The sequence below is a fragment of the Limulus polyphemus genome, unplaced genomic scaffold (genome assembly GCF_000517525.1).
Source record: "Limulus polyphemus unplaced genomic scaffold, Limulus_polyphemus-2.1.2 Scaffold8, whole genome shotgun sequence".
NCBI classification, from domain to species: Eukaryota; Metazoa; Arthropoda; class Merostomata; order Xiphosura; family Limulidae; genus Limulus; species Limulus polyphemus.
The window spans coordinates 91,139-105,496 of record NW_013665618.1 but is presented as its reverse complement, the minus strand read 5'-3'; the positions used below and the strand labels follow the sequence as shown (position 1 = coordinate 105,496).

General features: G+C 34.4%; 1 protein-coding gene across 1 annotated transcript in view; it reads right to left on the bottom strand.

Moving 5' to 3' along the window:
- LOC106478057 (myotubularin-related protein 2-like) overlaps positions 1–2,424 on the bottom strand; it is a 49,666-nt gene extending 47,242 nt beyond the window's left edge. The window contains exon 1 of the mRNA XM_013938571.2: positions 2,013–2,424. Within this exon, the coding sequence (XP_013794025.1) occupies positions 2,013–2,255 (243 nt within the window). The 5' untranslated portion in view covers positions 2,256–2,424. The remainder of the gene's footprint in view (positions 1–2,012) is intronic.
- Positions 2,425–14,358: the final 11,934 nt, after the last annotated feature.

The following is a 14,358-nucleotide window of genomic DNA, read 5'->3' as shown; positions in this document are numbered from 1 at the left end:
AAACCCTCCAAAGGGGAAAAAGGTCTGAACAAGTCCCCTGAAATGACACATGACTAAGAGGCATAATCAGGAGGGCGAGGAAAAAGCTTTCCAAATCCAAACCTTAAAGATCATTGAAAACCTTGTTAGGACAATCGTCAGTGTGTTCTGATTGTAGCATAAAAGTGGTGAACCCCCAACGGATCAGAGCCGTCATTTCATGCTCTACAAATTGTGATGTCAAGCCGTTAGATGTAGTAGGTAATTCTGCTGCTGCAGTAACAGCAGTCAGAGTTGTGACCACCCAAAATTGAGTGTGCATAACTCCCAAAAGTGAAAGAGGAGAATAATTCTCTGTATATACAAATCACTAATTATTTTATGAAGGTTTATTTTAAACGACAATTTAAAATTTATATATGTGACAATGAGAAAAAGCACAAAACTTTGGAAAAAGGGACCTGTAAGTGTTGGTTTATCTAAATTTTAAGTGCCCCATCTACTAAACATGAAAAAACCCTCAAAGCCAGCTCTTATTATTTAAATATTTATCAAACCTTCCCTTAAACTCCCTTAAATTTACTGCATTCACCACATTTGAAAGTACCGTGCCAAAATTTATACTTATGTCCCCTAGTCCTAATATTCTCACCATTAAGTATGAGAACACACAATGTATCACCATTATCAATTCTCTAAACAATCTTAAACACCATAAGGTTGGCAAGGTCCAATGTCTGCTAATGAATAAAACACAATCTAGTATTTTATAAAATCTTAACAAACCAAAAACTAAAAATTTGTTTCACAAGGTGAATTATTTAATTAAAATCTTTACCATTTGTTTAATATTACATTGGGAAGAAAGGTAAACAATGGATTTTCTTTTTAAAAGCAAACAAGTATGAAATGTTTATTTAAAATCTCACTATTTTGGTGATTTAGAAAGCATACTTATTGCCAAAAGCTGAATGATGTAAGTGCAAGAGACACTGTGCATGGTTTCTATACAAGGTTAGCTGTGAAATAGTTACTTCATAGTCATGTCAGATCATAAATTCAGTTAAATACTAAAAGTAATACAAATAAAAATTGAAAACTTGATTCCACAGGTTACTGTCATCACAGTACAGTAATTCAGTAAAGGTATGCATACATTGCAGCTGATGACACTATTCCAATACGCCTATTTGAAATCTACTTACTTTATTGAGCTAAACAGAACATCTTCACACACAATACTAACAGAATTATCAAGTATGTTATCAAAAAGTTATTTATTATCTATTTCTATTCCCTATGTTTTTTTATAATGTACAACAGCACTTTTATTACTTCAAAAGAATATAATTATCAAAGATAATATCAAACATTATCAACTGTTGATGTCTTCTTCATGAATTATATTAAAACAATTGCATCTGGGATAATTACACGTCTGCAGTATTATGCATCCTGTTTTATATCATAAAGGCATATAAAGAATGAATTACAGCTAAAATATTAATGGTTAAACAATTATTTGATATATAGTTGATATATATGGTAATGTTAGTGTTGCATGCAGAAATTTATTGTCTAACTCAAAAACTTGGACCAAAATCCATTCTAAAGAACTAAATCAGGCTTAATAAATGGAATGAGAGTATTATTACTACTAGCAGTAGTAGCACTAATGTATTACTAGTAAGACACATAGTGGGTATAAGCAACTCAGTCTGCCAACATTTACAATATTATAATTTATGGTACCTAGAGTAAATTAGACTAAGCTAGAGTTAGAGGACACTGGACAGTAGTTTGTGTAATTGGAATTCGCCCAATAATATATTTCCATTACTTTTGTATTTTACTGCACAATGCAAGCACTTGTACTAGGTTGTACGGCCTTTAATGTCTAGTTTTGTCTAGGTAGTAATAACTTGGCTATATTATACATGTATGTATATATATACACCAGCACACACTCATGCAACAATACAATATTGGCAGTAAAAGACTAAAGTTCAATCCAATATTCACGACACAAGTACCTTTAGTTCTTGAACTTGAAGATGTAGATCTGTAGAAGCAGAAGACGACGTAGAACAAAGTGATTTTGATGGCGAATTAGAACCTTTTGATCGTGAACTTCTACTTCCACCAGATTCCACTCCCAGTTTAGAATTCAAAGAACTAGATTTTGATTCAGATTCTCCCAATGAATCCGAGCTTGCATGTCTTGATCGAGATGCAGTATTCGACTCTAATAATTCAGCGCTTCTTGACTTCTCCATTATTTTGTTAACGTGTCACTAAGTAAGAGTAAGATGTTAAGTTACTAATATACTTTAATACTACGTTAGTAGTTATAAAAGTATAATAATTTAATACTTATATTGCAACATACACTAGACTACTTCGAACGTATTAACCCTAAAAATAGTATAATAAATACTCCTTGCGACTGGGAATAATCTGCCCTCTGTAATATTATATACTAATCGGTAGATGTAATTTATACCGACAATTTAAATACAAAGTTTATTTTTAAAACTTCTATTTGTGAATGCTATTAACATTATTTTTACTTATTAAACTTTTTATCTACCTATATTTCATCTCTGAATGTTGTGTGTCGCCGTTTATAAATATTTTTACTACGTATTTGTTGTTTCAAAAACTGTACTAATTCATCTGTATGTCTTCCCCTGTCGTACCCTGATGGCTCAGCGGCAAGTCTGAGGGCTTATAACACTAAAAATCGGATTTAGACACCTGCTGAATTTGTTTGTTTGTTATGAATTTCGCGCAAAGCTACACAAGTCGTCCCTAATTTAACAGTGTAAGACTAGAGGGAAGGCAGCTAGTCATCACCACCCACCGCTAACTTTTGGGCTACTGTTTTACCAACAAATAGTGGGACTGACCGTCACTTATAACGCCCCACGGCTGAAAGGGCGAGCATGTTTGGTGTGACGAGGATTGCGAGTCGAGCGCCCTAACCACCTGGCCATTCCGGGCCCCCAACAGCTGAGGGCATAACTCCAATATCCGAATATGAAGTTTTATACTTAACAATGAACAAACAATTTATACTTATATAGTGATAGTTACAATTACGTATTCTAGTAAATTAGATATAGTTTAAATATTATTATGAATCGATTTTTGACTGAATTCATTTGACAAGAGAATCAAAACGGCATTGACAGGGTTGTGGTATTCCCAGATGTATTGATTTGTCTTGGAGTAATCGGGTAGATTCTATAGAATAACAGGAGATTCTCAAAAACAAGTATTGCGTCACATGTTTGTTTTAGCGCAAACTTAAGCTACACAGTAGGTTATCTGCGCTTTCTCCATTAAGATTTATGCGTTGTAAGTCCGTTAACTTACCGTTGACTCACTAGGGAACATTACAGAGAAAAGTCTGAATTATCTGATTTCAACTGAATTCGAAGAAAAGAAAGTTTGTTTGTTTGCTTAAGTGCAAAGCTATGCAATGGGATATCTGCGCTGCGCCCACCAAAGGTAGCTAACTCCGATTTTTAGCATTAACAGCCCTTAAGCTTAAAGTTAAGCCACTTGGGGACAGAAAAAAGGGTACTGGGCATAAGCTAAAACACAGGGGAAAAGAACCTTTATTTATTTATTCATTTAAACTTATAAAAAAACCTATATATATCTAGGGTGTATCTACCAGGTGGCTCTCAGACAAGAATTGTGTTGAATATAAATCATTCGAAATATCCAGTTCGACTTGTCATTATTCAGATGTCAGATCTAGAGTGTTGAATCACTAGGCATCGTTCAGTGCTGTATACATTTGTCTGTTCACGGGGGTAGAAAGGCGAGTTACTATAGTCATCCATCTTAAATTAACACAAACCTTGGCGTACCCTACTTCTCCCTAACAATCACTACTGGAGATGATCATACGCTCTCTGAAGGTTTTATGATTCCATTATTTTACATCCACTGTATTTTGGTGCTAGATGCATCCTTAGTGCTCCAGGGTGAATTGTGTTTTTTTTTAAATTGTATATGCATCACCTGTATTTATGTAATGATGTTGTAGATCATCCTTGCTACCCTTAAAAAGATCGTCTGTTCTAGGTATGTGCAGTTTTACATAACATGTGGTCCAGAAAGACGTTAATTTACTTTTGCTCTAAAAAGCTTGTTGTTCTATTTGATTCTTCTACAATAATACTTGATCTGCCAGTGGGGAAGATAGCTGTAAGATTCACTTACATTTCAGTAGGATTGGCCAACAGTGATATAGGAAGCACACGCATCCTCAGAATATAGCATTATAGAATTTTGTATGCAAGACACTGCTCTCTCAGTTAGTTCTCTCAAGCTCAACTCCTACATTAGGTAAATGATGTTTAAGTTATTTTTAAGCAGTAATACTTTCCTAAATTGAATAAGTAAAGTTGAATAGTTTTTAATAAGCTTCTTAATTTGAATAATTTCTTAGGAGAGCTTGGAAAGTTAAATATCTGCTAAAGTATTGCCTTTCATCTTGTGCCATTGTTTACCTTCATTTGTTTTTAAGTGTTAAATAAATATTTATTTCAGTGTAAATTTTAAATTGTATCCCATCTCTTTTTCCCTCCCTCCAAACTCATTAACAGTAAGAAATTCAGAATTAATTTGTTATATATTTTCTAGTCGAATCTTTGTTATTCTGTAGACCTATATCATTCACTCTTAGGGGAAATTAATTTTATCTGTGAATACTACAATGAAAAGTTACCTTTATTCAATCCAATCGGCCATCTGGTCTTACAAATATATTGGCATATTCAACCAACAAATCATTCAGTTTCTACCACTTTGTTGAATCGAGAATGCTTGCCCAATCCTTAACCAGTGACTTCAGATATGTTGGCTATTGTGTACTTCCTCTTGGACGAGGTGAGATAGAAACAGCACAAGTGGTGGCACTAGTTTTGGACATTTCATTATTGCCTGATATGCTGACGACCATTCCACAAGGAAACTGGATAACCAACTGCCAATAATTGCAGGACAACCCTGGGACTTTATCTCTATTTAGACAGATTATCTGTTGAACAGACAAAACTACCAATGATTTTCTAGTACATCAATCCCTAGAATACGAATGTAAGAACCAAGGTAGGAGAGAACTTCCTTCATTCTTCAGTTGACATTACCCACATGTAGTCAGAGATGTGCCTCTCTACTCCCTTTTACTTTATCATCACTCACTAGAACAATGTCAATATTAACTATTTTCACTCAAGTGCTTGATACATGGCAAGGTTAACTAATGTCCTGGCAGCTCATGTATAAACCCGGAACACTATCTCCCGACGCTGTATCTTTATGGGCAATTATTAAACAACACCCAGCTCTGAGAGAGCTGGACTAATCATAAACTTTTTGCACAATCTGTCCACTGTAGTCTCCTAAGTCAGTGGTTAGAATCTGTTCGGGTCCAATTAGTTCCCAGAACTAATGTAGCAGTAGTTACAGCTTGCTGTTGACTCTTCTGCCCCTGCTGTGTAGTTAGCCAAAATTGGTAACTTTTCCTATCTTGTTGAACGCAAGGTATGGGCAATTCACTATGAAGTAATTCTGCTGCTCACAAATAAAGCAGAAACTTTCAGTCCTCTTTTTTAGATGTGGAAAGTTCTACCCACTCACTGGGAGCTACCAAGATACAGACAAGGGTTGGCTAATGGTCAGTTTGTTGGCACAACATTGGCATTAGTAAAGATACATTGGTCCAATGTTGGCTCACTATCTTATAAATGATTATTGGGAAGCTGACACCAAGATAGCAGACGAAGGTTGGCAAAACAATGTTGGCCAAATGGCAGTTTGCACATTAGCCTTACGTTGGGCCAGTGTATTCTTTCAACATTGGCCCAACTTAAACATTCACTTTTTTAACTTTTGACCAAACACTGGCTCAATACTATGGTAACGTTTGTCCGAGGAATTAAAGATTACCTAATTAAAATATCAGCTTGTTAATTAGTATCAGATAAGCAGTTATGGGTAAATATGAGAAGATGTATTGGTGTAAAGAGTTTTATGAATTTTTTATTATTTTCCCCTGCTTATTATTATCATTATTATGGAAATCATTTCATCTTATCAAATGACATATGAGTATAAAATATACAACATAACTTAGAAAAATGACTGTCAGAGTTTGAAATCGAGAAGTGCTGAGGTCGTTAAGTTAAACATCTAACCTGTTCTAGAATATTATCTTTGAATGCAATTAATCAACATTTTTCAGTTAGAGTTTACTGTAAAAGTCATGTTTTGTGGCATTCTAATGCTTTGGGTAACAAATCTATATGTGCCAGCTTTTAAACTATTGAATTTATACTATTACAGACTAATAATATATGTATAAGTTTTGTTATTCCAAATTAAAAATTGGATAAGGGATCAGAGGTCAGTTATAGTAGCAGGTAATATATGAGTATGAAATCATTATGTCTTAACATCTTATATGCATGGTGGGCACGGGTTGGCCCTGTGGTAGAGCTCTTAATTTTAGAACTAGCGATCCTGGTTTGAATCCGTGTGCTAACATAAAATATCCCATATTCTCTGGTGCAACGGTGTTTTATAAGAGGTAGGGCTAAATCCCACCATTTAACCTGATAAAAGTAGCGATAGAGTAGGTTTCCACAAAATCAACAAAAAATTTGTAATATTTTACTTATATTTCGTCAAATGGAAGCATTCCAGAAATGTTTAGTGAACCATATAAGCAACCAACAAACGGATTATATGTTCGTCCAATGTTGGACCATCAGTTAAGAAAATGAATCTTTAATATTGGCTAACACTGAAACAACCTTGATGTGCTATCTGAGTAAGTAATATAAAAATTTGAAATACTATTATTCATGTTTGTTTCATGTTGCCTATCATTTTTGTTACCCATTGAACCTTCTTCATGATAGGGACAGAAGCTTGTAACTGTGCTTGGTTAAGTGACAAGTGGTGCTACCATATGTGGGATTATGATTTCTAGGTCAGAATTTCACCTATCCACTAAAATGATACTATTTGTGTCCCCAACATTTGAGGATGATGCTAGAAGAAGGCTGATCTCTTCTTATGGGAAATTGACTGTCAAATAAAAAAAGATAAGCGTGTGGATTTAGTGAATGTGAATTTGCAAGTCTCAGTGTTAAGGCCTTTGAGTTTTCAACTTACATCAATAATAAAGATGAAGGAATTGTCAATAAATTACTTAAAGTTGCTGATGATATTAAGGTATTTGATGTCGCTGGCTGTGAGGAGAATGTTACTGCTTTACGAAAGGATTTAGATTATTTTATGATATGGGCAAATGAATAGCAGGTAGCTTTTAATTATAAATGCAAGGTCATGCATATGGGTTATTGTAATTTGAATTACAAATATTATCTTGAATGGAATAACCTCAACAGGGTTATGGAAGAAAATGATCTTGGTGTTCTAGTAGGTCAGTCTGCTAAGTTATCGAAGCAGTGTGCTATTGTTAGTGGTATGGCAAATAGAATTCTAGGTTGTATGTACAGAAATATTGAATACAAGTCTACAAAAGTAATAATTTCATTGTATAGATCACTAATTAGGCCATACATGGAGTATTGTGTTCAGTCTTAGGTTTCTTACCTTAAGTAGAACAGTGAAATGTTGGAAAGGTTTAAGATACCTGGGATGGAAAAGTTGTCATATGAGGAGAGGTTAAGATCTCTGAAATAGTTTTGTCTTGAAGAACAAAAGTTTGAGGGGATTCTGATTGAAATTGTTATAATTAAAGGAATTGATAGAATCAATAAATCTTATTTTTGGTATTTAATGATGAGAATGGTAGGACTTTGGGTCAAAAATATAAATTTCTGGTAGGGTTGGTGTCATCTTCATCTAAGACAGTTTTATTTTTTCTAACAGAATAGTTGGCCTTTGAAAAGGCATCACTTGAAATGTGGTGGAAGCAGTAAGTTTAAGGAAGATTAATAGAAAGCTTTATAAATATTCAAGTTATAAGGGTTGACTTTGAGTAGTTTTTTGTTTTATTTTTAAACATTTAGTTTAATTTATTGGATGGTTCTTTGTTGTCCTTAAATTGTATATTATGTTATTGTAAGAAATGTTCTGCTAACAATGGATCAATGAACAAAAGAATATAAAATAATTAGCTCAATATTCGCAGCCAACATTGGTCCAACATCTATTTGCTATCTGGGCAGTGGGATTGTGTAGCAATGCTGGGATGTGTTTGCTGCTGATTTGCACTAAGGAAAGCTCTGGCTTAGCATGAAACACCCACTTACATTGGCGGTGTATCAGAGGCATAACTACTGAAGCATCTTCTGTGGAATTCTTACTCTTTTGTGACCTATCTGAAACTGTCTCCATTAGGGTGGGAATATCTCTCACACTACATAGCCCATCACTGAACTTATTAACAAGAATATCCTCATGATCTGCCAAAGGCATTACAAGGTATGTTTTACAACCAGCCAAATGTTTTGTTGGACTTGTTCACTCTTCTGAGCCTTTAAATCAGCCTGATGGGTAGCTTGATTCTCAACCGAGTCAAAATGTTTATGCAACTTGGCTACAACTGTATTACAGTCCCAGTATTATTACAGTGTGGTGGAGATGGAATGTGCAGGAATCCCCACACATGGACGAGTGTTAGGTTCCTGTTCTCGGGTGGCAAAAGAGCAAATTACTGAAGGTAGTTTGTCTATTGGCTCTGCACAATCCCTGGCTTTTACATGACCCTTGGTGGCCCTGGCAGTATACCTTCTGTCACAGAAAGGCTCAATACTGCCCAATAGATTACTACCCTCAAGTTTTTGTGCCTACTGTTGAAATAGCTCTGGCTGGTGGAAATCACTCACAACTGGCACTCCCAGTCTCTCTCTAGGCTGGCCATGGGTGGCATCATCCACAGCTAGGGTTGGGCTACTCTGATCGGTAAATGCTTAGGAGTTCTGTAGATCACAACAGTCCTCAGTCATTTGTGCTTCGTGTGCACTGTGGTTAAACCTCATGTGAAGAACTTGATCAGCCATTCTGGGTGCACCACGTTATGGCAGTTCTCCTCCCTGAATCTGTTGCTGCAGCAATAAAGAAGTCATGCACCTCTGCAGCATCAGCAAAAGTCTGATTTCCAGAAGAGAACTTCTTCTAGACCCGACAACTCTCCCTGAGAGCTATTTATTCTTAGCACCCTTAGTGCTTAACTCTTCTTCCTGGTCCTTTAGTTCATGGAAAATGCAAAGCTTCATCTCAATAGCTGAAGAGTTCATAAAAGTATAGATCAATACGCTCGTCATGAGAAAAACATACAACTCTGCAAAAACAAATTTTATGGCCAACACATTTTGTCCTACCTATCTACCCTTGTGATATTCTCAGGTGCACTGATTTACCTTATAGCAATCAAACAGCTTGTGCAGTTTAAGAGGAGTTCCATGAAAAATATATAAACGAGAAAAATCTGAATTCTTCAATTTCGACTGGGTTCAAACAAAAGAAAGAGACTGGACATAAGTTAAAACACAGTGAAGCAATCTTTATTTAACTCAAACAATAATCAAAGTGCCTTTACTGGAGAGCTCTCGGATATCAGTGTATTAAGTCTAAATCAAATTAAAATCATCATATCATTATGTTTCAGACTGAGAAAACAAGCATTTACAAATGTAAAATCACAATGCACTTTTCCTCGGGATGCAGGTACTACCCACAGACTAACAGACACACTCATCGCAAAATAAAGAAATTTAACCTCGAGGTATCACCTAACCTGCCAGTAGAAAAGATCACTGAACATTTCTGTGCTTCACTTTACAGGAATCTTTCCCAAGATACCCTGGTGGGATGACTCAATTCAGTAGGTAAATAGAACAACAGAAATTTTGTGGCTCTATTGACCAGTGTTCTATATTAAAGCTACACACACAATATGTACAAAAAATCTATAAGTTTCTGTTTAAATTATGTAATAGAGTATGAAACACAAACTGTTTCTGCATACCATAGGTTCAATGAAGCATATGCAGGAAAAGTCGTAATAACGTTGTATCACATTTATAGAAATACCAGATTTAACTGAGATATTTTGATCAAATTTATGTGGCTTCACGGGGTCTTTGAAATCTGGCAGGTGGAATTATTTATAGCAAATACTGTTCTAAATTTGACAACATATATAAAGTGAGATCATATGCAAACTAGAAATAGATCTAGGTACATCTCAAACAAACAAAAAAATCTCGATATTTTCCCTGGACACTATTTATACAATTAGATAATGACTACAAAACGGATTACACCACATCCCAACATGCTTAGCAATTTGTTTTCGGAATGAAAATACACTTTTAGACAAATTTATTATTTGTGATCTATTTCAGTTTCCAATGATTTTGAAAAATTGTTCTTTAAACTTGTAAAATAGTTCAATAATATCATCAAACGCCATGATTATTGTAATATTTATTTAATTTATAATTATTTTTCTTTTATTTCATTTTCTTTTGTTGATTGTATTTATATTTTGTATCTTTTGGACAGAGGTTCTTTAATTCCACGAACATGTTGTTCACACCTGGCTATACTTTTAATCCTATTTAAGAAATTAATTCAATAGCTCTTATTGTGGTTTTTCTAACTATTTACCGTTGAGGCGTTGTACATCTAATTTTCAAAGGTTATATAAATATATATATATACATTTCTCACGTGAGTAAGTGTGATAAATGATCGTTATTCACCTTGAGTATATCCTACTTTGGCACGTAAGATACATTGTACTCTTTGCACATTGCAGTATGCATCTTCGTTTGGATCTAGTGTGGTCTGGTGGTGTTGGCGCTCGACTCGAAATCTTCGGGTTTGGATCACATCATTGAATATGCTCATCCTTTCAGCCGTTATAATGTGATGACCAATACCACTATTCGATTAGAGCAACCCAAGACTTGGCGGTGTTGACTATCTGCTTTCCCCGTAACGCAGATAACCCTCGAGTAGTTTGTCTCGAAATTCAACAGTTTTTCAATTGTTTTTTTTTTGTGCCCAATGTTTTGGTCTCCCAATGGCAAAGCAGTATGCCTGCGGAATTATACCGCTAAGAACCGGATTTCAATACTCGTGGAGAGCAGAGAATAAATAGCCCATTTGTAGCTTTGTGCTTAATTACAAACAAACAAAGAAACCAAAGTAATCTTGTTTAAAATAATTAATAATTCTAAAACAATTTGTTATAAAATAATTATGTAAATATCCTAACCAATTGTAAAAATCAACTTTATATAACTGCAATTTCTTTTTCAGTTTTTTGCAGCTAACGACAGGATAGATTTACACTTCTGATAATAAGGTACACATGCATTAAACAAAACTGAATCTCGATGTAACCAAGAAAATATTTATCATAACTACTTTTTTGAAATTCCCGCATTATTAAAGGGTGAAAATTCTTTATTTAAAATGTTCATTCAAATGTTATTTTTCAAACTTTCTAATTTTTATTGTTTACAAATATATCATATAAAGAGACACTATTTTATCTACATTGTAAAAATGTTTGTTATTAAAGCTGTATATGTCTGACCTATCACGGTTAAGGTATACACCAATAGGAAGCAAGCCTAACAAGTTTTATTACGTTTTGATTTATATTACCTGACACGTAGGAAAAAGGATCAATAACAGATATTGTTCATAATAATGAAGGAACAACCCGAATTTCTGTATTCTGTAACAAGGCGCAAATTTTTTCTATACAATACAAGTGTTAGGTGACTATTCATATAATATGATTTGTAAATTCTTACAATATATTAGAGTCCATGTCCACAAATATGTCCTTATTTGATTGTTCAGACTTTGCAGTCAAGTAAATTATGAGGAAATCTTTCTTTATAAGGCACTAATGAAAGTCGTACATGAATGTGTCATGCTTGAAATGAATGAATAAACGAGCTGTTAAGGTACAATTGGTCCACTACTCCTCTGTCAAAGCTGCTTAAAGATCGGTAGCATCTTTTTGGAGGTGAGTCATGTTCTATAAAGCCATCCAGTGAGCGGGTGCATTCCCTAGGTACTCTTATTTTCTAAGAAGTTGCTAGTCAGCTAACGCTTTTTTCATATGTTAGCATTAAGCTCTGACAAATTGTACCTGCGTATGGCAATACCATATTCATCCCTGTATCGTATGTCATTTATAGTGCCATGTTGAAATATGACCACCAATACTGATCCCTGGGTCCAAGACTCGTACCTGGCAGCAGTGTGAAACATGATTTGTCTGAGAAAAATATATTCGTTCAAATATCGTTCGATCAATGTACTTGTTCTTGACACTGCTGAAAATGGACTGTTTTGAGTTAATGCGTAACAGGGACGCACACCATTAACCTTTTGGCATAAAAATCAAACTTATGAAGTCTGTTTCTAACAAACTACCAACTGAATTGTAGCTTATTAGCTGCTTTGAACTGGTGATTCAGTTGCGAAGTTGAGGCCCGCCCATTGCTTCGAGCCCATATTGTCAAATAGTATTGGTATTGCAGTGTTGTCAACAAGGGTCTATGCTATTCAGATCTCCGGCCAAGTATATTGACGATCTGAAAGCGAGTCGACCTCATGCTAAATAAACTTTGTGAGACTATGGCCACTTTGCGACGACTAGTCACGTTTGACTAGCTACTTACCAAACTTCCACATCATGAAATTTTCTAAATGGCTCCATTATGGTCCTGGAATGTTTCACTTTAAATCTGGATTTAATTACATCCTCTGCTATTTTTCAAGCTATTTATGAAGAAAACAACTTTTCCTTCACTCTTATATTCTACTGATCAATAATAAGGCACTATGAGTGCATAAAAGTAAACCGAGAAGTGCTATTGACATTATTTGATTAATACGAGCTGTTGTGTAATGGGAAATACCAAGCTCCGATTACCTTTTGGCAGTGTGGGCGGTAGGCGCTCGTATTGTCGCAAAAGGTTGAATAACTAAGTCCGATTATCCTTTAATTGTTCTGAGTAGTCTAGTTTCATTGCTTAGGGTTGACATAATATTAAATATGTAAAAGTAAATAAAGTTTATTTTTAACGGAAAGTCCAAGTTTAATTTTTTTTTCCTGGACAGAACATCTTAAATATGTTTAGTATATGCCCTTTGAAGTAGACAATAACTATTTGTTACATATTTAGTATGAGCAAAATAAATATACTTGTTTGTTTTATCCAAACTATCAATATTAATTAGCTAATTTATGTATATACGAGATAATTCACTTAGTAGTGAGAGCATTAAGGAAAGCGAATGAATAAACTGAAAATAATACTGTGTAAATTAGAAATTATAATGCTTTAAACTTTTCTGTAATGTTTATGTGTATGGTTACTTCAGATGATATATTTACACTGATTGATGCTTAAAAGTGCCCCATGAGATATTTCTTCAACATTGTCTAGTGATTAAGATTACTCCAGGTGATATCCCTTCTTCGTTGATTAATATTCTCAAAAGAACTTAAATCTGAACAGGAGTACAGTTGTCGTGGGGAAAGTCTTAAAAGGATAAATGTTATATTTATATTTGATTGGAGTTATTGATAAAGCCGTTTTCTGTCTTTTCAAACAATACAGTTATTACTATAATTAGTCACAGCACACAAACAGCATGTACATTGAACGGTCCTGATACAGGCTGTTGCGATGAAGGCAGAGGTGTCCACTATGATTCTTTATGAAAAAAAAATCAAGATGCTTGAAAATAAAATACGAATTCATAACATTAAGAAAGTAAAACCTAACAGTTTGGAGATATCCTTCTTGTTATGAAAATCCCATCACAGTTACGAATGACACCACTTGAAAATGATATTCTTCCATTTGTTTATTTTTTAGTATTATTTAGTTATTGTCGTTTTATACATATTAACCTCGTGTTGAGTTAATACCTCAAGATATTCACTATGGTAAGAGTCGTCTTTCAAATTTATTAAAAGTCACATACATTTTTGACTATTGTCTAAATGTTATGTATACAGATTCAGCTGATACGTATTCATTTGCAGAAACGTCCCCAGTTGGTTTGGAACAGCTATTGAAAACTAATATCTCATATCAGTTGTTTTAATCAACTATTGGACGTTTGCATCGCCTCTCAATTGTTTTGTAACAGTTTCTGAACACGAGTACTTCCTTTCAGTTGGTTTGGAACAGCTATTGAACATTAGAACCTCATATTAATTGTTTTTAATCAACTAGTGGGCATTAACGTCTCTCAGTTGTTTTGGAACAGCCATTGGACATCAGTACATTTTCTCAGTTGGTTTAGAAAAAATATTTGATATTAGAAATACTTGAAAAGTTT